This window comes from Sycon ciliatum, chromosome 5, assembly GCF_964019385.1.
Source record: "Sycon ciliatum chromosome 5, ocSycCili1.1, whole genome shotgun sequence".
Taxonomy (NCBI): domain Eukaryota; kingdom Metazoa; phylum Porifera; class Calcarea; order Leucosolenida; family Sycettidae; genus Sycon; species Sycon ciliatum.
In genome coordinates this window covers 1,581,021-1,607,489 of record NC_088647.1, presented here as the reverse complement: position 1 = coordinate 1,607,489, position 26,469 = coordinate 1,581,021, and the positions used below count along the sequence as shown (strand labels likewise).

General features: G+C 46.8%; 1 protein-coding gene across 3 annotated transcripts in view; it reads right to left on the bottom strand.

Moving 5' to 3' along the window:
- Window positions 1-339: 339 nt before the first annotated feature.
- LOC135817128 (AN1-type zinc finger protein 1-like) overlaps window positions 340-26,469 on the bottom strand; it is a 110,109-nt gene continuing 83,979 nt past the window's right edge. The window contains exons 8-9 of one of the 3 annotated variants that reach the window (XM_065330249.1): window positions 1,573-1,659; window positions 340-1,054 (exon numbers count right to left, since the gene is read on the bottom strand). In XM_065330249.1, the coding sequence (XP_065186321.1) occupies window positions 899-1,054; window positions 1,573-1,659 (243 nt within the window). In that variant the 3' untranslated portion in view covers window positions 340-898. The remainder of the gene's footprint in view (window positions 1,055-1,572; window positions 1,660-26,469) is intronic. The other 2 variants (XM_065330251.1, XM_065330250.1) reach the window with 2 other exon arrangements.

The following is a 26,469-nucleotide window of genomic DNA, read 5'->3' as shown; positions in this document are numbered from 1 at the left end:
ATCACGCCAGGTCCTCGCTAGTCAGCTTCAGCACTGATCATAACGTGAAGCAACTTGATAGAATTTGCATGTATGCGAAGGGTATCGAGAGAATGCATGCAGGGCGATCGTGCGAGTTCCAACGTCACAAAAGGAACGAGAGGGCTTGAAAGCCCAGAGCCCTCGCTATGCGTTGTTTTTACCTAGGCCATCATACGTGTTACCGGAAATGATAGAATTCAATACAAATATTCAATACAAATAATTATACGATTATCGGGTAGATACATGTTTTTGTAGTGCAAAGACGTTTCTATCATTAATTTTCGAATAACACGCATGATGAATTAGGTAAATACAAAGCATAGCGAGGGCTCTGCGCTTTCAAGCCCTCTCATTTAGTCACTGGTGTGATGGTGGTGGTAGTAGCAAAGACAGGAAAAATCTACAATATGCAATGGAATCAAGAGTGCATAAACAGTTTATGGCCTCTTGAAGGAATGGTATGGATCTACGCAGAAGCGGACTGTTGGATAGCATCATGACCATCACACTGATACTAGTAAAAGAGTATGATATGGGAGCTTAGTACAGTGTATGTACTCTTTCTGATACAGTGATAGTGAGCATGCAAGAATGAAACTGTCATGTAGACTATGCAGATTATTGCTAACATGTACAATGTACTGTACAACCATGCAAATTACATGCTAGGACTGCTTTTGGTGTAGTCTTGTTCAACCTACACTCTACTGTATCAGCCTACAGGCACTGTGTGTAAAGGTGGTCAAACACCCCTTCGCTTTACGTGTCTGCACTGAGGTCGCAGAATGTACTTGGATTGCAGCCAGCAGACGTCTGGGACATAGGCATATCCGGCAATACGGATAGTCGCGTCTTTAGGCATCACGTGATCCCATCACAGTCTATACTGGTCCAGATTAGGGAGAGAGTCCTTGCTGCTAGCATACTCCAGTATGATGGTAGCGCCTGATGGCAAGCGATCACTGAGGTCCCTGAGAAGCACAGGCATCTCCATGACGTCACCCGTATTGTGACAGTAAACTTGAAGACGCTGCAGCAGAGAAAGAGTCAAGAACAATACAGAAATTCACGTCACAGACAGACGGACAAACAGAGAGAAGCTTGATCCAAGAAAAAGAAAAGAAAATATACGGGTTTGTAGGTAGTGGTTACTCTACTGTGAGAAATGTCCTGGCAATGGGGCGGAAGAATCTTCCCATACAGCAGCCTAGGAGAAGAGGCAAATATTCCCTGTTGCTTTGTGGTAACGTTTTGCTTGAGTGGTTGAACAATGCTTCCTCCCTATTCCATGGTACGTGAAAGACACATAAAACTGAATGAAGAAAGAAAGAAAGAAGAGAGAGAGAGAGAGAGAGAGAGAGAGAGAGAGAGAGAGAGAGAGAGAGAGAGAAAGAGATAGAGAGAGAAAGAAAGAGACAGACTAACACACATATCTACAGAAAGACATAAAGACTAACAGAGACGTGTTAGGAGCAGAAAGGGGAGAGAGACATAGAGAATCAGGTTGAGGAGAGGATTAGAGGGAGAGAAAGAGATCGTTTTGCGTACCTTTCCACCAGTGGATGCTGCCGCTGGGTTGTGTGACAGACTCCAGTGCTTCGCTAGGTAGTCCACCACCCGACCAACAGCCCAGCGCTGAGAATCACACGCCAAACAGAATGCAAAATGACGTAGACGTTCACATGATAGATTCCCTTGCCCGATTAATGGGTTACCATGGTTATCGCTTGTTCTCTTTATTCTGTGATTCACGATCACAGACACAGGACACCTAAACAGGATCATGATTTGAAGTGAAGCTATTGTTGAATTTGTTGCTGAAGTTTGTTCAAAGTCGCACCACAAACAGGCAATGGCGCCTCCTTTTCTACATTTGAGCGACATGACAAAGTTAATAATAATAGTAATGGGGAGGGGAGGAGAAAAATCACGAATGAAAGACGTCACCGAAGGTAACTGAATACCGGTATGCTACAGATAGTGAAACTCGGAGTTGGAAGACAGCTTCCCCTCTCGGCACGGTGCACGCAGACACCAGTACCGGTGTTCCATTTGACTGCAGTAGTATAATGATTGTATTTCGTGTTTGAGAAATCATCAAGCAACGCCCAATGGAATGGACCATTGATTACAGGTTTGCCTGCACATAACACTCCCTGAGAATGCAGCCCAGATTAACTCTTTCAGAGTGACTGTGTTAAACGAAGGTCATCCATAACAGGAGTGGTAAATCAACACCCGACCTTATGTAGCTGGGTAGTGTTACGACTCCCGGAGTCCCCAGGCGATGAGAATAGTCATGTTGTCTTAGTCTGAAAAGATACACGTACTTGGTACGCCCAAGGCAGGACTACCTGGCTCACAGCAGTAGGTCAAATCGCTTACACTGTGGTGTTGTTAGGTGTATGGTGAACTACATTGCAAGTTCACTTCGCAGTATAGTAGATCTACCATCTATGCAATCAGGATACTAGTATCCGTCTAGCATGGCAGTATGCAAACAACATGGCTACGCAACGATACCATGTAGTGCTAGTACTAGTAGTAGTGGTGGGAGCGAAATGGCCTGTACGTGTACTACAGTGCACTCAAAACGGCCACGAAAGGGGTAAGTAAACTGCACCCCCATCTCCATTGTGTACTAGTATCCTTTCAGATCACCTAGTCAGGGCAACATGGGGAAACTACCTTCGCTCCATTCAAGAAGTAACATTCGAACATATTAAATCAGCATACCTACATGTACATACGGACACGGTCAGTCTCTGACTCATGAGACATGTTCTAAAACCGGACAAACTGATCTACTAATCGTGTTGCAGCGAGCCGGCTGAAAACTGGACATCCAGGAAGTGATGCGGACTCACCCGACACTCCTAATATTGTTAGAACTCACGATTTGAAGTGAGGATATCACAGAGGGTCAAAGCGAGAAACAAGTGCTACAAGCAGGTGTCAGTAAGCGGATGACACGTACACCGCACCTACAACTTTAGATCCAAGCTGCTCCGCGGGGCTTCGCCGAACCCGAGCACTATTGTGTGGCTGGCACATTCCTCAGCGTAGCCGGAAAACCAGGGGAGATGTGGTACCCTACCCTTTGTGTGCTGTTTTGTCCATACTGCGGCTTGTGAAATCAGTGGGAAATGGATACGAGCTCTGAGGCATTAAAAACATGTACGGGTGCGGGCGTGTACTGGTACTGATCGAATGTCTAAGTGTGGTCGGATAGCACAAATCAAACAACTTTCACATAGCACAAACCACTCATGTTTGGAAAACACCCTAACGCACCTGCACGTCGCCATCTACATACACAATCATAATTCATGTTGTGACTTTGGTGCGTAGTGAACCGATTACTTTTGAGTCTTGACACTTGTAACACGATCAATAAAAACATAATTTCACGGTGATCGTACAGAACATCCACCAACATACAACACAGTTTCGCATCCATCCTACCGTCGCAACGTGTATAGTTATGTTAGTAACGGCGGAAAAGAACTTTGTTGAGACATTGCCGCGTGAACATTGTATGTGAGATACAAATAGAGCATAATATTAATAGAGAACACTAATCCGAACAGGTGCTACTATCGAGGTGCTTCAATACACACCATACATGAGCGGCAGTTACGTGACGCTTGACATGAATCGGCCGTCGACAAAACACAGGCGTTTCAATTTGGCAAGGAAAGGAGTATTGTACACGATGCGTTAGGGCAATAGGTTACATTTATCACGCAACGCGCGGTAGTGGCTAAAATAGCAAGCGAAGAAGAGCGCAACGCCTGAACGGTCAAGCCAAACAGAACCACACTCTGCTCCACACTCTGATACAGAGACTCAAAAGCCTGCCCAATTGTTCCAGCAACTGCTCTTCCTCTGAATGGGCCATGTTGAGCTTGCCTGGCAACTTGTCCCTTCAATCCATCCCCCAGAACCTTCTCTGTAGTATCCGCCAAACAGGGTATAACTTGGACCAACACACACAGAATAGAGCATCCCACTATGCCTACTAGTACCTGCCTACAGAGCCAAAGAAGGAAGAAAATCTGCAACAGAGCATCCAGCAAAGAAAGAGAAAAGAGGGGAAGGACGCTCTCTCTCTCTCCTCTCGGTCACGTGCAGTAACACGTATTCACAGTGAACATCCGCAACAGTATCTGTATACAGCAGATGATTGTGCCAAGCTTAGGACGCTGTTCGCAGCTGCTGGCAGTTTGTCATGTTTCCATTGAGATATTTCGCGTTTCTTTGTAAACTGGCAATTGATTGTGAATCGTTCAACTCTTGAGGGTAGTACCTACGTACCCCCAAGATCAGTTGCCACGTCACTAGTCTGATCTGCCTGACACGTGCCAACATATCCCAGTGCTGCTGGTATGGTGATGCGGCATCCCAGGCACTGTTCAGTGTTCTTACAAACTCCAGCAGAGGCCGGGGATGAGCTGCCACTTTGGTGTACACACTGAATCGCCTCCAAGCATTTTTCTCACTCAAACCACAAGCATTGCAGTAGATTTTCAACATCAGATTCTTATAATTATAGCACCAGCTACGTGCAAAACATCTTATTCGTGCAGCTTTGTATATCAATACGTACACGATTTTTAAAATACATGTTTGACCAATGTCCCAATAAATAACAAAAATTCACTCCGATCATTGTCAGAAAAACACCATAATACAGCATTGAGAGCTGAAATAAGCGGCAGTCGCTTGGAAGGAAGCGCAAGTCCCAACCTTTGGAGCTGCTGTAGCCTTCTTCAAGAACATCAAGAGTACAAATAGAGGCGGCACATTGCCCTAACGAGCCGCTGTCAATGTGAAAGCGCACCAATATACAGCGAGGTGGAGCTGGAAATGTTCAGGAAGGAATACTATTGGGAACAGTGGCAGTATGGAGGGCAGATAGAATCATTTGAAGGAAATGTGGATCAATATAAAATATTATTCTTCATTCGGCCTCCTGAGTGCCCTCACGATGGCCACTATCGGTTGCAATCATCCAGTGGTTCTAAGGACATTCGTAGCCAATGATGATGCGCAGAAAACTCGGCTGTCTGTCCCACACCTTGCAGTGCCGCTGCGCAGACCTGTAACGTCTTCTGAGCACGGACACTATACGGTACACTGGCCTACATAGGCGACATTGCTGCAGAGTGTTCTCCGACTCCGGGTCATTACCTGCGGATGATGGCATTGTGGCATGATAGAGTATCTGCGGAAAGCGGTCCGCGTCATATCCACAGTTCATTCTCCAGGAACACTTTGATCCTGGTGACGGCTGGATGACTAGTAATCGCTCAAGATCCGCAGCCGTGCATCCTGCTACTCGACTCGGATCAACATCGGCGCCATTGGTGCCGTCGAATGTTGCTGATGGTCGGGATGCCGAATGGAACAATTTCCCGCGAGTTTGTTGGTCTCCCGCTCCTGCCTTCTTCAAAATACGGTCTAGCTTGGCCTTTTTGCATAGTGGTAGTGGCGTGAACTGCTGGAGTTGCAACACCGTGATGGGTCTGAGACCTCTCAGCAGATGCTTAGAGGTGATCTGGGGACAGGAAAAGTTCAGTGGCGCGCCTAGCATCCCGGGTAGGCAGAAAACCCAGAGGCTGAGGAGACAGCGAAAGAGGCCGAAAGCCACGGTGGTAAATCTCTTGGTAGCGAACATAATGGCTGCTACAGGAATCATGTAAGAACTGACTGACAAGAACTCCCAACTAGGCCTGCGGAAGCAGTCGATTAGTACTCCTATAGTGAGGCCTTGAGAAAGACTCGAAAGTGAGGAAGAAGAGACGTTCTGCAACACACTCACAATTATCATTGTTTTACTTGCTGGAACATCTGTCGGATCTTCTACCACATATGAATGTCGTCAAATCACTTATATACGAAACGATACCATGTTAGTGTGTGCATGACGGAAGCATTGCCACAACAGAACACGTAGTGAGCAATATTCGTGTGTATGTGTGTAGGGGGCGGGACTAGTCTTAAGCGACCACGCCACAATGCCAGTTCCAAGATTCGATCAGAACAATGTCGTTGAATTATTTCAGACTTCAGTCTCATTACACATCTCACCGTTTAGGCTGGCGAAAGCGCCGCAGTTTCACCCGAGGAGTGTTTGTCGCATGCCTAGTATGCAGTGGAAAAAGCCCTGTGATCGCGGCAAACCAGGTCAGACAGTCAATTTCAGATTGTGATGAATATGAAGATCGCGGAGTGATCAGAAATACTTAACTAATAAATGTTAGACTAATCTTCCTTCCAGGCTTCCACCCATCCCGACATCCCGACCTCACGTGAGCAAAGATCGCACTGCATTACAGTCACAAAGCAACACCAGGCTGTTGTAGCTAGACTCAAAATATTCCCCATTAGTCACCAAGAAAGTGAGCATGTACAATTATGTACATGTATATCCAATGCAAGATTCGACGATTAAGGTGCTTAAAATACCTTGCAACTACAACTAGTTGTTCCAGGTTTTAGATGTCCATATAAGCATACATGGTACGTGGAGTGACAATCAACCTGCAGGTCAGCGACAGGTCAGTGCCATGTGAAGTTACACCTTGGGTGCACGCACGTACACTTGGTGCAATGGCCACTTTTGTGCTCTCTTCGCCATCACCTGGTCTAAATAATTGTTGATGGCTTGGCCCTGCGTTCCGCCAATCTACACCCCCCCCCGTGAAATACAGTTACTAGTACATGTACGTGAATCATTACGTCATCCATGATGAATCCTTACGTCATTCATGATGAATTCTTCAGCGAAACATAGGAATTCCTTCGAGAATTAAACTCGTGAAGTGGAGCATCGCTGTTTGAAAACAGCTTGCATAGGACAGGCATAAAATGTACTAGGAGACACTGGGCGAGAAATGCGTCGCTGCCTTCTCACATAAAACCCAACACACGAACCTTCGAGGCAAGTGTTGTTGTTACTCGCTTCGCTGGGTGTGCGGACTGGACAAACACGCCAGACTAATAGTATCTTTTGTAAATTGCTCACTGGTTAAGTATTGCCGTTGTTATTCACGTTGTTAAAAGGCTACACAGCCTGTCACTTCACGTGGCACTGCAATTGCTGATCCTCGCACTTTTGCTCGCCTAAGGATGTGGTTTATCACACATTATCTTGCAGGATCCAGTGAGCTACCACTTTGGGGCCAACTGACCCCACTGCGACAGTGGTCGGTGAAGGGATAGGTATGGGGACATTTTTCCTTCTGGGTAGTTACATCATTGTTGGTTTCATGCAAGCTAACTAGAACTCCGTCATAGCATGAAATATGACGAGACGCGAATGTCATGGATGTCGCACTGCCATGCCGGCATTCTGAGAGGATGCTGCCTTCATACAGCCACCTTAGCGATACTAGAATTAGAACACAAGGGTCATGAGCCTTACAAGTAGAAAATGACTTCCGCCAACACCCGAGACAGCTCTAACGTCAACGCGAATTGGGCGGACAAACGAGGCCCTGCAGCACATCTCAGACTGACAATATTCACACATCCTTCAGCTGTCATTCTGGAGAGCAGAGAGTAGTATAATGCTAGAGAGCATCAGCAAAAACTGAAGGTTTGTGTAGAATGCTAGTGCACTGTGTGTGTGATCGTTGCCGAATTTCTAAATTGCGTTGCTATGCCTGAATCCGGTACTCGTAGCGCTGGAGGGGGTCTTAGTAGAAGTGGTTCTGCTATTGCTGATGTCTTTGTCTGAAGGCAGAATGCCAACAGCAGTGCGACATCCACGAAATTCACGTCTCGTCATATTTCGTGCTATGATGGAGTTCTAGTTGGTTTGCCCGAAGCCAGCAATAATGTAACTACTAGAACCCAGTACATGTACATGTAGGTGTACTGTCTTCACGCCCATCAGCTCACACTGCAAGTGTGAGTGCTCTAGGATTGGGCGTCACGTGATTGGCAACACCTTCTCATCCCGTCTACGTCTGTACTTTTGGACTTGGAATAGTTTAGGTGAATACTAAAAACAAACAAAAAGGGTATCGTAAACACTCACGCAGTAATGACAGACCCAAGCAACCCAATCTCAACCAGCAGTCCGTATCTTCCCCGGTGATACCGCTCGACTAGGTCCCCATATTCTCTCAACTAGCAGTCCGTATCTTCCCCTGTGATACCGCTCGACTAGGTCGCCACACCCTCTCAACCAGGTCCGTATATTCCTGGGTGAAACCGCTCGAATAGGTCCCCACACCCTCTCAACCAGGTCCGCGTCCGTATCTTCCCGAGTGATACACTCGACTACAATATAGGTCCCCATAACCTCTCAACCAGGTCTACACACCCTCTCAACTAATTCCACACAACTTCTCAGCAGGGTCACACATTATAAAAGGAAAATACAACGAGAATAAGTTGGTTAGCCTACATGACTGTAGTCAAAGAGAAACGGGAAGGGAGGAATGAAGCACACAAACATTCATTGACCTCGATGTTTCTTATCTGGATCAAGCTACTCCACAGAGACACACACTAGCTACTTGTACTCAACCCCATGTGCTGGGCTACTCGTACCTGAACAAGCAAGTGCATTATGCAACAGACAGTCACACTGAGCAACGGTTAAAAGGTGACATTCGGGAGGGGGGGGGGGGGGGGCAAGAGGTACTACTAGGTAAGGCATGAAAAACCTTCTACAGTGTACTTGTAAACAGTCAAACACGGAATAATAATAATCTTTATTTCAGGATTACCCAAAGGCTAACGCCTATCTGGGAAGAGCGGGAATAAAATTTAATGTTTTCAGACTAATGGAAATACTACCTCTCTGAATAGTAGTGCTTCAGTAGCGTTACAAGAAAGACAGGCGTCAAGGCAACGAAAACGGTCAAGACAATGAAGACAGTCAAGATAGAGTTCCAGTTAAGGACAGCTGTACCCGATGATGATTCGTTCTAAGGACCGGAATCTGTCCCAGGTGGGGCAAAGCAGGGGATTGGTGCTTAAGCGCTGTCTCAGCACCGGCACAAGTCTGTAGACTGGCTGACAGGATTTGCACAGCCAATGCATTGTGGCACTTTGCGACAGTTCGGCCTTGTACAGGAGTTGCGGGAAGCGGCTGGCCACATAATCACACACAATACTCCAGGAGCATTTAGCTGTGGGTGCAGGTAAGATGGCAAGTGACTGCTGCAGGTCTACAGCTGTACATCCAGGGATGAGATTCACGCTACTACTGGACGGCACGGGCAAACTTCTCACAGGCCATGCACTGCCCCTGCTTTGCGGCTTGGGCTGACCAGTAACCTTCATCAACGCAGCGTCCATCGACCCATCGGCACAGAGCCGCAGCGGAGAGAAGCGCTGCAGAAGTAACAGTTCCAGTTGACTAAGGAAGGGCAGGAGCTGCTTGGAAGACACTGGAGGACACGCCGTGTACGTGGCGTAGCCTGGCGTACGAGTAGACCTACACAGAGTCTCCGGCAGGCTCACTAACAAGAAGACGAGGCAACATAGGAAGGAGATCACTATTCTCGGCAACCGAGGCATGGTGGCAACAGATCTTGGTAAAGAGCGCTTCAAACAAAACAGATTACAATCTTACACAGCTGCAGGTATATGAGAGCTGTGTAAGTATTCGTAGCTCTCCACTCTCTACCGAATGACCTTCAGTTTTAACTTTTACACACCAAGAGAAATCTACAGAATTGTGGCTTTATTTCGATCCCCCTGCTGTGTGGCCAGTACTGTGTTCTTGGCCGTCGTCATGTCATGGCGCAACTCTGTCAGGTGCGCGCCAGAAAGCCGCGAGCCCCACACGTACCAGCGTAAAACAAGGATCAGTGCCATTGGGCACTGCACTGGGCGCCAAAGGAATAGTGCGACTTGCAGTGCAATGTACCATGGTACGGAGTACAGTGCTAGAGTGCACCTTCGTGCACCAGGGATCGGGAGTCGTGAAGACACCGTATTTTTCAACCTCCAGTCTGTCACAGATCAACCATGTACCAGCACCCTGGCACGACTCTGCGCAGAGTACGACGGACTACCAAAAAAGTATGAACTCTTGGTTGCACGGATTCCTGGTGTGTTCAGTGTGGTGTGTCCTGTTTCATTCTGCCAACATCACAGCATTTGTCAAGACCATTTGCTGCCAACCACTGCCCACTGAGTCTGAGTGACCAGTGAGTAGCAGAAGGTGCAGGTATTGTACAAGACCCTGGTATAAACCAACGGTACTGAAGTAACAAAACAAGTCACACCTACATGTACATGTACATGTAAGCCAATTGTTTTCATGATAACGACCTACATGTACTTCTTGTGTAGGGACGTCAATTGAATAATATTCAATTGACGTCCCTACTATTATTATCCTATCCACGATGGGAATTAACCGTATTGCGTGACCGATCCTGTCAACGTTCTTATCTTTCCTTTTCCTCTTCCACCTGGACTCCTCCTTGGTTTCCCTTTTCTCTGTAGCTCTTCTATGTTCTTGTACCTTCTTGCTATTATTCACTTTTTTGGCTCACATGTTAAAACATGTAAGCCTAATGACAGCACGTCATGGCCTCTGCTCGAGAGCAACTCAGGTAGACGAGATACATAAAGATTCGATTGAAACCCGCGATACATATAACCCCATCTCACCTACACGATTGTAAACGAAAATAAGGTAAAGTTTTGAAGGAAAACTGCATGTATATTCACATCACAAAGAAAGAGCACAGGCGGTTTCGCTTCCTTTCATACATCTGAACGGCAGAGGGAGAGAGGGAATGAGAGATAGATAGATAGAGAGACAGACAGACAGACAGAGAGACAGAAAGAGAGACAGAAAGACCGAGAGAGGAAGGGAAGAAAATTAAATAATTCAGGGCGAGTGAACCTCAGGGCTGCAATAAAGAAAAAAACGAAATGGATATACATTGAAGTACAATCAAAGTCATGTACATGCTACCGGTATGCTCTTTTCTACACTCTTTACGAGTGTTCTAGCATTTTTGTCTCGGATGGAACTGTTTTAAATAAAGAGCACAATGTCATGTGTGTGTATCATTGGCACAGACGACAGTCATGTCAAGTCACTGGTTGTAGCGCGGACAAGTGTACCGCGAAAATGACCGCCCGTGCGTCCGCAGTAGTAGGGCAAAGCACAGCCCGCCAAAGCAGAAAATCAAGGCCTGTGCCGCATAGCCATGTCCCGCGAAAACGATCAAACAGCGGGAATAGAAATGATCGCCCGCGGAAGGGCTGGTCTGGAAATCGATGAAAGATGTTTCTTACTTCTGCTGACGCTCTAGTTAACCCCGGAAAATCACCGCCCGCGAAAACCATAACGGTACTATACAACAACGTAGCAACAACAACAAAAACAGTGGAACAATGGCAGGCGCGGGATGGTGTCTTAAATCACCAGCTTGGCATGTGTACAGGAGTACATGAATAGTCTTGTTGTTACACAAGGCAGAACAACATTTAACAGAGACCAACAAACCGTTCTCGTATTTCCAGACACTTTGTCTAGTCTTGTTGTTACGTTATCTTTATTTTTACTTCACCATAGGCGTAGGTACAGGCATTGCTGCCTTCTTGCTGGGGATCATGAATGATGCCACAGCCCCTAGGTCATGATGAAGCTTAAAATACTCTTGGTACATGAATGCACATTGTACATGCATTTGCGAGTCTCTCCAATTCTCTTCATTTCTTCCTTGTCTCTTTTCAATGACGTGAGGTGTTCAATAAAATCTGATATACATGTACCGTAAATGTATCAGCAAGCTGGGTAGGTGGCTACGGTAACGGATTCTTGACGATATCATGCAACTTCGCCGAGTCAGTGGACGGAAAAGTACTCTACGATATGTTAGGTTACATACATGTAGGTAACCATTTCAGGCTCAGCCAATCTTTGTTTTCCGCATACTTGTACATCATGCATTGCTGATTTTCTAATGTTCTACCTTCTCTTTAAGATTGACATGGTATGGTGTATCACTTGTTCTTCATCAAATTCTGGTCCATCGTATTAAACTGAGCATTGTCCCTGGACCTCTCAGCAAGTATAATTGGTTTACTTTCGCACAGGACACTCGCAATGGCATAGTACTTCCCAGAGCTTTGTCAACTATGTTTACCAAATCCCCTATCTTTTCTGCATATTCGTATTGGCTCATTAAACTGCCCATGGAAATGAAGACAATATCCAATATTAGACAGTTCAAAGACCATGTTAAATGTGATGCCAAGTTGTAGGCTCACTCGCTTCTTTTGCTAGCTTATCTCGCCACTCTCCACCAAGGTCAACATAGTGATAATTTTCACCCAGCTGATGCGTTCTTTTCTTCCGATTATTATGTTTTTTCCTTCTTTCTTTATTTTTCTTTCTCTTGCCATGGCTGGCTTACGCCCCCTCCTTTGCATTGGCTTCTGCCATTGGAGGGTGAAATAAAATAAAAAATTCAAATAAATGAACAGGCACCGATACTTTCTCACTAGAAAATTTACCTACAATGTAGACCACACTGATGACGAAGACATTGTATGGCAAGTATCATTGTATGGCTATTAGACACAGTACATGTACATGTACGTTAGATACAAACAGGCAAATCAATAAACGTATTCTCTTAAAAAAAACTCGCTCATTGACTGAGAAGTTCTGTTACTAAAATGATTTTGTTGTTCGCTAGATTAGACCTCACATACTACATGTATGTAGATACAATGTAGGTTCAGCCAGTCACTCTAAGCTTCGCTGGACTGGATATCTGTTCACCATGGCAGAGGGTGAGTGGTCGCTACAGACAACACTCTACCACATGGCACTAGTCTATAGTATTACAATCCACAAATACACAGTGTACATGATGTACATGATGTGCATGATGTGCATGATGTGCAGTGTATCAAGCAATTCCTCAGGAAGCACCAGTAATTACTCCAAACGCACAACTGGGTTCTTCTGGGGCCGGGCCAAATGCCAGGTGCAATGTACATGTTAGTCTGACTGCCGATTTTCAAAAGCCTGTTTTACGTTTCCTTTTTATGCTGACAAGCTGAAAGCTTGTATGCTGGTAGGCAGCCCCTTTGGGATTGTACCTGGCGTAGTTGGCCATCGCGGAGCTGTGCACAACCTCGCGAAATCGTCGACTTTTGATTTCGAGGTTCGAACAATACGCACCCCATGCGCTGCTCAAAGCCGCATAAATTTGAATACCTGAGCAGGTGATGTGAATGACGACGCCGGCCCCCGGGAAAATTTGAATTCAATTCTCAACACTCGAAGTAGATGACAATTGTCCTTGCCTTTCGACCACACGACAGTTTTTAGTTATCGTCAGGTGTATTGAGGTAGAATGGAGAGTGAGGAGAGCAGCACCAAGGACGAGGACTGTGCGGACCCCTCACCCAGCAGTAGCATTCTGGTTTTATGCGAGCCGACACGACGAGGAAATGAGGAGAACGCAGGTGAGTTTATTTTGTAATTTAAATTTGTTAGTTTTGAAGCTCTTGAACAAACAGCCCGGACTGCCTTTGCATGTATCCCACTGTTCCTGCAGCTGGTAAGTCTTGGGAGCGATGCTTGTGCCACTGCTGCCCTGGCGCTACCAATCAGCGGAATGTTACAGATGTGTCTTGGCCGAGAATCGTGAAAGCAGCATTGTTACGGCAGGATGCAACTTGTGCCTTCCTGGTTCAGCAGAATTGCGCAGATGAGAATGCTGAACTTGGCCTCGTGTTCTTTTGTACATGTAGAGTGTTACAGGAAGTACACGCACAAGAAAAGTCTCGAGAGAATCTCAAAAGCCCAAGCAAATGCCAACAGTTCTTGCTCTGATTCCTCAGCCTCAGATGAGGATGATCAGCCACCACCTCCGAAAAGGCCATGAACACGTAGCACAGCGCCACTGTTGGCGTGAAGTCCTGGCGTCGGGAGGCCAAGGATGATGGCCAGTTCAGCGCATCTGTCGAACCGTTGCTCGAGTGCATGCACGAAGAAGCGGACACGCGCATGTTCTTGCATGCCGAGCATTCCCTCTGCCGTGGTGCATCCTCCGTCCGCATATTCTCGCAAGACACTGATGTCTTTGTCCTGGCTCTAGCGCATTCAACATCTCTACATGGAACTGTCTATATCCTCACTGGCCAGAAATCCAAGAGGAGAGTGCTGAATGTCACTGCAATTGCCGACAAGCTTGGCCCGACAGTCTGCCGCGCTCTGATAGGGCTCCATGCTTTCACCGGATGTGATGCAATCAGCGCCTTTTCTGGGAAAGGCAAAGCCCGTGGCCTGAAGATTGTTAAGGGAAATGGCAACCTCGCGGGTGCAATGGCAGCTATTGGGCAGAGTTTTGCAATGCAGGAGTCCATTTTCAATGGATGCAAGCAGTTTGTTTGTGCACTGTACGGTGCCACAGGCTCCTCTGCCGATGTCAATGGATTGCGGTACAAGCTGTTCTGTGATGCCAGCAAGGCACGAGACCCAAGGCAACTTCCACCTTGCGAGGACGCCCTTCTCCAGCACGCACGTCGTGCCAATTACCAGGCAGCTATCTGGAAATCTTCGTTGCAACGCCAACCCGACCAACCCAGTCCTGATGGCCAGGGATGGACTATCGAGGCAGGTCAGTGTATGCAAAGGAATGTGAGATGGCCGGGCCCGATGTCCAGTCATTTCAAAATTGGCCGGACATGGTCCGTCCTCCCCGACTACCACCACCCCACCCAATGCTCCCCCCCCCCCCCGTCATCTTTCTGTTCTACTGATGTATAACGATAATGCACCGTACATCTCCCAAATGTGCATTCACCATCAAGAATTTGAGCCCACCTTCAAACTTTAATAATATTATGTTCCTTACTTAGTGCGAGTATTCAAACAGTTCCACCTAGAACTCATCCAGTATCCCCGGTTTCCTTTTTTCAGACTTTGGACAATGCCCAATGTCTGGCGTTTTTTTCCGTCTGGTGCAGGTGTATTGAAGATTGCTTGGCTATTAACCAACGTGGCACCCAAGGAGGTTCTAGCCATGGTGAAGTGCAACTGCGTGGTCGGAGACTGCTCCAGCCAGAGGTGTGCATGCCACAAGTCCATGTTGCCTTGCACAGATGTATGTGGCTGTCGAACTTGCTCCACCAAACCTGGTTCCAGCCACCTTACAAGCAGCACCACCACTTCGGAGTCTGTGGAGGATTCCTCCGATTCCAGTGACTGGATCTGACAGTGATCCTGAGCCCGCTGATCAGAATGATGCAGCGACATGACGAGCCTGTCATCATTACTACTACAGTCTACGCAGGTGCGTGTACAATTTTCTGGATGGGTTCATTTCTTGAGCATAGCATTCGCTGCTATACCAGGCCGTTGTAAACTGTCAGATCGTGTGAAATTGACTTTAGCATAAAAATTTAATGGAAGACATGTTTGATGTACCTAAGTGTGTGTGCACATGTGCGTGTGCGTGTGTGTGCGGCTGTGTGCATGTGTGTATACATCTTCAGTTGACTATTTCGACACATCCAAGACCAGACTCACCATCGGAAACATGACATGTCCATCATCTCTCCTACCCGGATGGGACGAAGTATCCGTTAACGCCAATGGGTCAACGGACAGGACGGGACAGGGGATAGGTGTATGTGTGTGTGTGTGTGTGTTTCCGCCATGAGTGCCCACGCTGCAACAGGCAATTTCGGCGTCCCCAGGATCTGGGACGGCATCAGCCGTACTGTCATTGATGAACTTCTTTCGTGACGTCGTCTCCCACATCTTGGGAGCGGCGTGGCCAGCAATTGCAGCTGTATATAGTAGTAATAGTAGTAGTAGTGTTAATGTGTGTGTGTGTGTGTGTTTGTGCATGTATGGGTGGGGTTGTCAAACGTGTGTGTGCTGCTGCTGCTACTGCTATTGTTGTTGTTGTTGTCGATTTAGTTGTTGCTGTTTTTGATGTCTGACTAGGTGTAAACATCAATACAGCTGGCCATTACATATGCCTGGCAGATGATTCGCTAGTGATCCTTTGTGCTGGCAGTTGACACTCTAATTCACATTTCTTTTGTATTGTCTTGTCTTTACTTTATTCTCGCAAGAAGACGGAAATCCTGAACATGCTTGCTCTTACAAACGCTTCCGGATTGATGGTCCTGATGGGGATTCAGTGAATTTTCTTACTTCTGTGAAGACGTTAATTACGATCGGCTTGACATACTGCTAAAATTACTGGCTAAATACCACGAGAAAACTGCAATTCAGTTCCAAACAAAAGAAAAAAAGTCGCCCGATGTGGGGTTTGAACCGGCAACGTCTTGAATTTTTGAATTTGTCAGGGTCTTGAGTGCTTGAAGAAGGTGCTTCAATGGCAGGAGATTTGTGAAATTCCAGTGCAGAAAATCTCTCGGTATGTCTGTTTCTGCACAGCTCTAGCATGGCCAACTAAAAGATTCAGCTTCCTACAAGTATAGTCAATGCACTGTAGAAATTGCAGGTTGTCAGCAGAAAAAGGAAGCACGCCTGTTGATACGAGCGATTTCTCAAATTTGGCTGCCGGTCTATGTTGATGAGAGCATTACACGATCGTACACTATTAATATGTACATGTACATGTACAATGTACTTATCAATCAATCCACCCATAAATCAATCCATCAATTAAACTAGTACTACTAGTACTAATAGTAGTTTCCAAGTGGCGCCCTAGAATGGAAGAATACCTGTAGAGTGTAGTACTAGAAGTATGGAATCAAGCAAGAGTACGAGTGTGAGATCGCCTAATCACAGCCCGCCGCGCGAAGCGCGAAGGGCTGTGATGTAGGCTGATCGAACATGAGTACGAGTGTTTTGATTGCATTTCTGACATGCACCCACGCTTGAAACTCATATCGGACTTGTAAATACTTCGCGAAGGGCTGTGATTGGCTGATAGAACGTGAACACGACTGTTTTGATTGGATTTCTGACAAGAACACGCACTTCGATCTTCGCTTGAAAGCACGACTGTCAACCTTCTCGAGCCGGAGTCAAGTAAAAAAAAAGCGAGCTTGATCAGTGAATCAAAGCCCTAGTGGAGCGGGCTTTGATCGTAAAATCAAAGCCCGCCTCGGCGGGCTTTGATGGGAAAATCAAAGCCCGCTCCACTAAATATGGAGTTCTACTTCTTGTAGCATGCTTTGATGGCCTCATCTAGGCCCTGCTAGGTGCAATGCGATTGGTCATCTCCGTGCCTACAGTCTTGTGACATGTCAGAAGGTGCTGTGCACACGATCAAAGAGAAAGAGTGCGTGCATGGAAAACTGGCAGCGTGATCCATACCGGCATACGGACCTGGCCAGTCGAGTACTAGACTGCTGATGAGTTATGGTGCTGGAACTGAGGTCACTGACACAACATACTAGTACACTTGCCCGCGCCACTTGAGATATTCTGCAACCGGCACGGATATGACCAAACACAGAACGTCTGCACCAAGGCAACCCGGATTCATACCAGAAGCTCATTAATTATTATTATTTTTAGTAGGAGAATCGGCACACACTGTACTTGTCACCCGGGAGTACTAAATAAAACAGAACTCCTTGCTTGTATCCAGGGAGTAGTACAATACCGGTATTGTACTACTCCCTGCCTGCAACATTAGATGCAACGGGCCCCTACATGTAGATGCGTATCAGCCGGCATCAGGTTTATTTTCGGCAATCCCATAGATCACCACGAAGCCGAAGTCAAGAGGACAACAATCAACCCTGCGTCGTTAACAATACATACATGTACATGTAGCTTCACTGTGTCGTTCGCTGAGGTTTGGCGGGAACAAGAACAAGAACATGAAGAAATTACGCAGATACGTTTCAGTCCGAAGATGAAACGATAGCTTACTCGATTGTTGTTGAACCTGTTGTTGTCGTCGTGGTCGTGGTCGTCGTGGTCGTTGTGGTCGTGGTCGTCGTCGTTGTTGTTGTTGTTGTTGTTGTTGAATGTTGTTGTTGTTGTTTTTTTTAACATCGCATGGCAAACGGGCAGTTTTGCCCAATATTATGAAAGCGATGACTCGATTGTACTCAATGGATCAGGTCGGGTTGCTGTTGAAGAAAGTGTCTGCTCCAAACGTCGGAGCTCGCGCTTCCTGCCGACTGACTTCACACTTGACTGACTGACGACTGAATCTGGAGCACACAAGAAGAATGTCTAACCTTCGGCAAACCTGCAAGAAAGCACCACTCCCTGCTCAATACAGAGTGTTTCGGGGTATTCACCCCTCATCAGTGGAGCTTGAGTACCGGTTGGCTAATGAAATTTCTGCTCGAAGGGCTAGTGTTGTTGATTTTTTGATTCGTCGACTAAAACGCACAAGTGCAAATACTGCAGATACTCAAAAAGAAGAAAGGAAAAAAAGAAGAAGAAAGAAAAAAAGTACAAGGGAAAAAGGAAAAAAGAACAAAAGACAATCAAAACGAAACCAAAAACCCCCCAACCAAAAACACAGTTGAGTCACTTAGCAGGACTTCTCCAAGCCTAAATGCTGGCACGTCGTTATGGAGACTGGACAGGTTATGAACTCTTCATAACATGTACATGTAAAGTAGGTCAACCTCTCTTACCTTGGTTGCCTTGGTTACCGTCTAACGTTACTGTACATGAATATGTGTTGCCCTCAGGACCCAGGACTTTGCCTAGGACATGAAAGAAGCACTACTCACAACCCCATCGCAATCGCTGCCTTGCACGGCAGCCCCATCCAGTCAATGTCTTGTTAGTCTGTTTCTATATTGTTCATCATTTCCTCATTCCCTCAAACCAGTTAACGTCTCCTCCTTCTTGATTGTTTTACGAATTGGGAGCATGGTTTCAAGAGAAAGAAACCCTCAACTGAAGTCAACGACTCATTGAGCACTAGACGGAATAATCATTCGGGATTAATCATGTAAAATTCTAGCAGAACGAAGTAGAAATTGACACCAACACGACACAGCAAGGGCAGCCCTGCCAATATTACTGAACAGGAGCGATCCGAACTGGCAGCATTATACGTAAAAGCATGATCAAGCGTTCATACAATCATTTTATGTTGTCTGGAACCCTCGACCATACTTCTACTTCGTAAGACATGGGATGTGTGTACCTACTAGAGACAGTACTGTGCATACCGTTGCGGCAGGTAGAGATCATCAGTGGAAGCACTACGACAGAGTTACATCCGTCCATGGTGGATGATGGATGACTGACAGTGAAGTGGACAGGTACGGAAGTAGCAGTTGAACACTGGTCAAGGTTAGAGGGTCAATCGCCAATGCCCTTCCTTTGTCACGTTGGCCTTTAGCGGAGGTGCCATCCAGCAGGTGTGAGTGTTTTTGGCGTCAGACTTGTGTTCACAACGACACAGACACGATTGTTTACAATGCTTCTGGCACGTTCGCACGAAGCAACCAACCTTAAAGTTATACATGGTGTAGCTGTGCATGGTATGGCTAGGCGCTAGGCTTACAGAAGAATACACTAAAACTAAGTAGGTAGCTGCATGTAAGGCCTACTAAGGTATGTGACTGTTACCTCTGCTGTCAGAGCCATGCATTTAGAGAGCGGTCACTTCGTGTGACTTGGCCGATTGGCTCGCTTTGCTCCGGGTGACACGCCAAGGAAAACCAGGTCAAGGAATTCTTTCACACCCCTATACTATATAGCCTGCTGCAGCGCCAACTAAGGAATGGCTAACTGCAGGGTGGTGGTACGCCCTAGCTGTCATTGTGACGGTGAAAGGAGGAGATACCATGGACGGCTGTAACAAAACTTGATCTACAGAAACATAACCGACACAACTACTTGTCCCGCCTCACAACTGTTTATATTGTAGGATTATTGAACATCCACATTACAGTACATTACCACTCCCAACACACCGATCGAACATAGAGGATGTACATGAAATAATTCAATTGTTCCTGGGACTCTGGCTTCATCATACTCTTGGCAACACGAACAGGTCGCCAAAGCAAGCCATAATTCGACTTATTGCTGCAGTTGTTTTTGTTACATGTAGTTCGTAAAATGCGCGCAGCACACCTACCAAGGAAAACACGACGAATTTAGACGTGCTCTGAAAGCCTGTGTATCAGACGCGCACCAAAAAAGGCCTATGGATGACGGCGTGCTGGAGGCAGCTACGCGATATCAAGATGTTACATGAAGTTTTAGACAGTAGACTGTGACCATTCGACACTTGTGTCTGCTGCTCGCAGAGAAAGGAGGCAACACTCCCGCACGTTGGCTGTACAAACATTGGAGAGGGAATGTCAGAATAATCATCGCCGGCGAGGCCCCTAGCTACGAACTACTACTTCGAACTAAGTGTGTGTGGACACAACCCGCGGACAGTGAATTTTACCTGGGAAGAAGCCGTTGAGGTTATCACAGGCACATGTTCAAGGGATTTGAATTGGCAGAATCAAGCTTGCAGTGTCGCTCCCCAGATCTAGAGGTTAATATTCTTTACAGTGCGCGGACAAGTGACATGTCACACATCCAAGAACGTTTTCAAAGTTTTATGGTACGGACCCATTTCGATCAGCTCAGGTAAAGTCACGGGATACAGGTCATGAAGTATTGTCCGGGGTCAGAACCACACTCCAAATTCTTTAAACTTTGCTAGAAATGACATTTGCGCTTCTTACACTCCCTAAAACTCACCTTAAAGTTTTGCAAGTGATAACAACAAACACAACCTGGGAACTGGGAAAAATTGATTTGAAGTTTTGTTTTTGGTTTGGGTTTGATATTCTTTATTTTACACATGCATTTTTCTGATTTCTTCTCCGGTGTATGATTTATTGCATTTAAAACCATTGTGTTAATTTGCCCGTAAAAGAGGCCTAACACAACCTGGAATGGGTCATATTGCTCACCCTCCAAGAGGGGTGCGGCTTATACAGAGGCGGCGTGGATGTGGCCCCCGGGAAATATGGCACCTGCTACCTGGGACGGTATGGGTATGTCTCTGCATGAGAATTGCCAGTTGGCATCTGACAGAGATGCCTGGCAGTCACACTGTGCATCTACTGCTTACACAGCTGCATAATGCCGTTTTTTATTTTAATTTTAGTATTGTTATTTTTTCGGCAACGCAGATGATGATGATGACCTGGGACGGATTAGCCACTGCCATTGCCACCCCGTCATGCATGTCATTGGAGAGATAGCGATCTTAATGAGGTGAGCGCAGAGGATAGCACATATAGAAGATAAGAGAGAAGATAAGAGAGACAAGTGGGAACTACATATAGTTGCAACTCAGTATGTCATGCTTATACAGCAGTCATCAGGAAACTGAGAAAGGTCTATTTAGTCAGAGGTGAAACTTCTTTACGAAATACGTGATCACCCACGGTAGAGTCCACTAGAGATACATGTGCATGTACATCTACATAACAATTATGGTGTTTGTGCACGGGTTGCAATTACTACACATCCTAAAAAGTCGAGATGAGCGCCGGAAGTGAATTAAAAAAGAACTAGAAACACATGCGGAAAATTCGGCCTCTATATAGAGAAACCGAGTCTCACGCGAACCGTGAAATCTTTTTAGAAACACATGATAGCAGAAAAGGTTTGCTCCCCACACTGAAGCTCGCGCTATTCCGCCGACTTTACTTGACACTTTCTTACAAATCATCGCCGAAGTCGCAACCACTACTTCGTACATGATAGCAGGTAAAAGCTACTGCAGATGATCGCAACACGTCATGTGCGAACACTGTGTCAGCATCCGGAATGAACACCGTCGGTAGTCGACGTGGTCTTGAACGAAAAAATGCTAGCGAAAGCAAAAACAAAAGCACTTTTCCATTACGGCGGAGATTGATTGCCTGCCAGCTCATTAGATAAATGGATTTGGCGGCTCAGTCGGTGCGACTCCATCCCTAGATACAATGTAAGAAGGGTCATGACTCATGAAGCTGGGCACCTAATAACTGTGTGTTTCTACCATCGTAGTTCTACCAGATGACTTCTGAGCAGAAACGCTTCCAAGGACCGAACATGCCAGCCTATTCGAACCCTGAGAACTTCGTTTCGCTTATCTTCTGCTACTAGTCTAGAGACCACTACAGCCCATTCACTCGCAGTAAGTGCAAGCTCTTGTGTGGATGCTAGCATACTTCTCACATACAGAAGCACAGCGGGAATTGACCGCCCTACATGGTCCACGTAGCGATCACAATCTCAGTCCGAGTTGGAGCGGAACATTCCGGAACTGATCGGTGAACTTCCATTCCGGAGGATGACTTGGTGTTTTCTTGCTTCTCCAATCAGCAACAAACACACCCGGTACCCAGCTGCTGGATACAGTGACCCATGCATGTTCACCCGCTCAGAGAACAAGGTGCGACGTTAAATAAACTTCTACAACAACATAGGCTATAAGCAAATGCCCTCCTTTGCCACGCCATGCCACGTCAGGTGAAATTTGCTTCTGCTACTAAGAAAACTACAAACTACTACACGGAGTGAAGTGTCTTGCACGGGGAAAAGTGCTGAAGTACAAAACATCAAACAGACTCCCGCATGGGAGTAGTAGTTCATCCAAAAATCAATATAAAAATCTACTCAAGGACTGCATAGTAAATCAATCAATCAAATTTCTACAAACTACTACCAAGTCCATTGTAGACTCTTGGTAGTAGCACCAAGAGCTGTTATAACAACTAGCCCTAAGTTTGTATCATGCGTGGAGTACTTTGCCCATCGACAACGTTGTCCTCACATTTTGCGGATTGTAACAAAAACATTGTGTCGAGCACCAAGAGTATTTTTACAATCTTATCAAATTATTTGCTCTTGGTAGTAGCACTACTCACACTACTGGAAGCACATGGTCTTTCAAGACGACACTCAGCGATGCAGCGATCCACATGACTCATCTGCACGCCTATGCACCAGCATCTTAAAATGCACCTCAGGCCTACGTTCAAAATTGACTTCATACCAGTTATTACTAGCGAGCGGATGTAACCGTAACCATAGAAATGGAGCACAACAGGGAGCAGTAAAATAGAGACATCTAAAGGCAATCAACACGACAACAGCTCCACCAGCACAGTTCCTTGTGCCATGAAGTTCTTTCCATATTCTGTGAATGGCAAATAACGTTCTGGGGAAATAAATATCAATAATGACTTCCTGGACATGGTGCCTGGCAGGTGCAAATCTTGCGCAGATATTGCCAAAATAACCCACGCTCAGATAATGTTAGATAAAAATAGAAATCTGATGGGTGTACATGTGTATGTGTTTGGGAGAAATCCTATGCATTCAGTTAGACATATGCAAAATCATAGAAGAGTCGAGTCAACGAGGCTCAACGCAAAGAATACATCCATAAACGCCAGCGACAAATCAACAACGTCAGCAATCACATACATGTAGTACACATTGTGTTCTAGTCAACAACATCAGTAACTGTTGTCACACTGTGTGTAGTGAGCGGGATAATTATAGCAGCACGTCATACGATCTTGATAAATAATAATAATATCCCGTCGAAAAGATCAAGACTAAGCGCATGGTATGCGTGTCAGTAGCGACATGTGTACCCTATGGTGATGGTCTCCAGCTGTAAAGTCTGATTCCACGACAGACATCCATTGTTATCCCGCCGCCTCCGCAGCACGAACACATTTCTCCGTATCCTGGAGCAGTCGCACCGCTGTATGTCGACCATGCTAGTGAAGGTCTTCTTGGCAGTGTAGAGAATAGCCGGAAAGCGATCTGCATCATAGTCACATTCCAAATTCCAACTGCACCGTGAGCCAATGTCCGGGGTGATGCTCATCAACTGGTTCAGATCGGGTGATGTGCATCCACGCACCATGTCTAGACGTGTGCTGTGGTTCTCAGTCCAGTCTTCAAGACTAACCGCCGTGCCATACGCAGACTGGTGCTGCTGAGAAAACGAACTGGAGGCGCTGAGCGCGGCCGCTGCACGCTCGCGATTGCTTCGCAGACACAGGGACATTGGAGTGAAGTGTTGGAGGTGGCGTCTGCCTGCTGATCCGAGCCAGCGCAGCAACTTGCGATTGGAAACTTGCGGACAGCCTGGTAAAGGAGTTGCCATGATGTTGTAAGGTAAAATCAGCATCATCATAAATACTGCACGTATCAGCTGATGGCACATCAGAGAGCGGATATCCGGAGACATTGTAAGAAGTGGAGACTTTGGCCTTGCAAACCAGCAATATTGTGAGAAAGTCCTCCTTGTAACTTGCTTGCACTGCCAATGGAAGAGGATTGTAGCAAACTCGTAGCAGAGTGGAATGATTCTCAAAGTCTGAAAGTTTCGCTTTTATAAGCGTTGAGTGACTTTGAAGTTAAATGAACTCGTTACAGGAAAATAAAGAACGGGATGATGCGTGCCTCTGTAAGTCGTATCTCTATAGGCAAATCAAACAGACCGGCAGTAGCGGCGAGCTGGTAGCAGCAGTATGATGGTCCGACACAATCGCGTGACTCACCGTTCCCGAATCCCAGAGTCTCCAATACCCAAAGTGGGGGGAGTGCTGCCCAGTCGGCACCCAGTCTGATATTCGCTAGCGGATCTGACCGAACGGACTTGCGCAGACAGTAATAAGGCTGGACGGGCGACGGTGCAGGGTGGGGACCTTTTGCACTGGGCACGCACGCAGTGTTGAATGTTACTCAATTTATTCTCCTCAGCACCATCACTACTGCACGGCGAGTGATGAAATGAAATAGGAACACGAGGATAATGCTCAGTGCGTACATCCACACACTGATGTCTGGAATACGCGTATTGAACCTCTCCAGCTGCAGGGATTCGCGTCAAACGAGGGAGGGTGAGGACCCAGTGTTTTCCTCCAATGATCCAAAAGCGTTCGCATCCGAGCTAATGCCAGTAATGGTCTACGCGATCATCTCTGTCTATCAATACGACCTAGATCGCGATATCCATAAGTAGGATGGGTCGTAGCGTTAGCAGGGGTTGGAGGTAACTGCTCCTATATCCAGTACTCCTGTAGGTACGCAATCAACGGGGCAGCACCCACGTACAAAGCAGCAGCAGCAGCAATCCCTAACACCAGAGTCAGCAACCCTCCCAACATAGCACAGCAGCTGGCAGTCATAACGATGGTACTAGCTATCCTATTCCCGCACCAGCATAGCATGGCATAGGATACTCACAGGCACACTGACACTGGGGATGGGGAGACTCAGTCGGAAACGCCACTTTTCCCACCTCGCAAATACAGGCGCACGTGATCGAAAACAGGAAGCCCCATCGCAAAGCGAAATCATCACCGTCCAGCATTAGCTTCTACTGTTGTAGCCCACGACAGCAGTCATAGAGGGTCAGCCTCAAACATCGCCACGCAATCTCCTGCACGCGATGCTACCTACACTACATGCCACAGTTATTTGGCGTGTCCATTGCCGAAGAGACGGGGAGGGAATGTAAGGCAGCCCCGGCCGACCGACAGCGCATTCGTGCTGCTGGGTGATCGTGTGCCCGAGTCTACGCGACCTCTCCGACAAAACAAAACCAGCGCCCAATGTCTCCAGCGCCGTGTGCCACCGCCAGGCAAGTAGGAGCTGTGGACCATGGTGTGTAGTTGTTCACAGCATCCGTATGTGGAGCGCAGAGGAGCCACATTACTATCGGCAGGATGACAGTAGACGGAAAGAAGCATAGAGGCAAGGCTTACCCCAAATGATCTGCAGACCGTCAGACTGACCCTGATTACATCAGAAAATGGGCGATGTACGCGCGGTGATTTTTTGACGGCGTCCTTTCGGTGTGGCGAGTGTCACGTCGGGGTGGCGAGTGTCACGTCGGGGTGGCTTTCCAAAACTAAAAGTAAGCACAGGGCACGTCTACGCCAAATCCCCCTAGCCTCGTCTTGAACAGTGGGGCGGATAGGCTTGGTGCAGGGTTGGGCCAGTATGCACACGTGCTGTGCCCCACGTCCCTTCTTCCCTCTTGGAGTCGTAGAAACTAGACGCGATGTGATTTCATTAGTGCATTTTACCCATGCATGCCGCTGACAGAAGCCAAACTCACTTTCAGCCCAAGAGCATGCAGCAAAGATACAAGTACGGGCATATAGCTTTGCAGTATTTGCTGTCGGTACTGTAGTGCTGTAGTGCAGTATTTGCTGTAGTGCTGTCGGTACTTATCGGTGTAGGAGAATATTAGGAAATACATAATACAATGTACAGTAGATGCTCACTGACACTTCCCCGGGATTGCAGTGACCACTGGCCGACAGTGAGCCCCTGGTCAAGTGCTGTTTGCACAACTAAGGTTACTTCGCACATGTACATGAGCAAAGTGAAGCAAACCACTCACACACCCTCAACTCCGCAGTGCTGACCTCGTCTGGGCGCGCCATATACGGCAAGCCGTCAAAGCGGGGTTTCCAGGAGCTTGGCTTTACGTCCTGAAC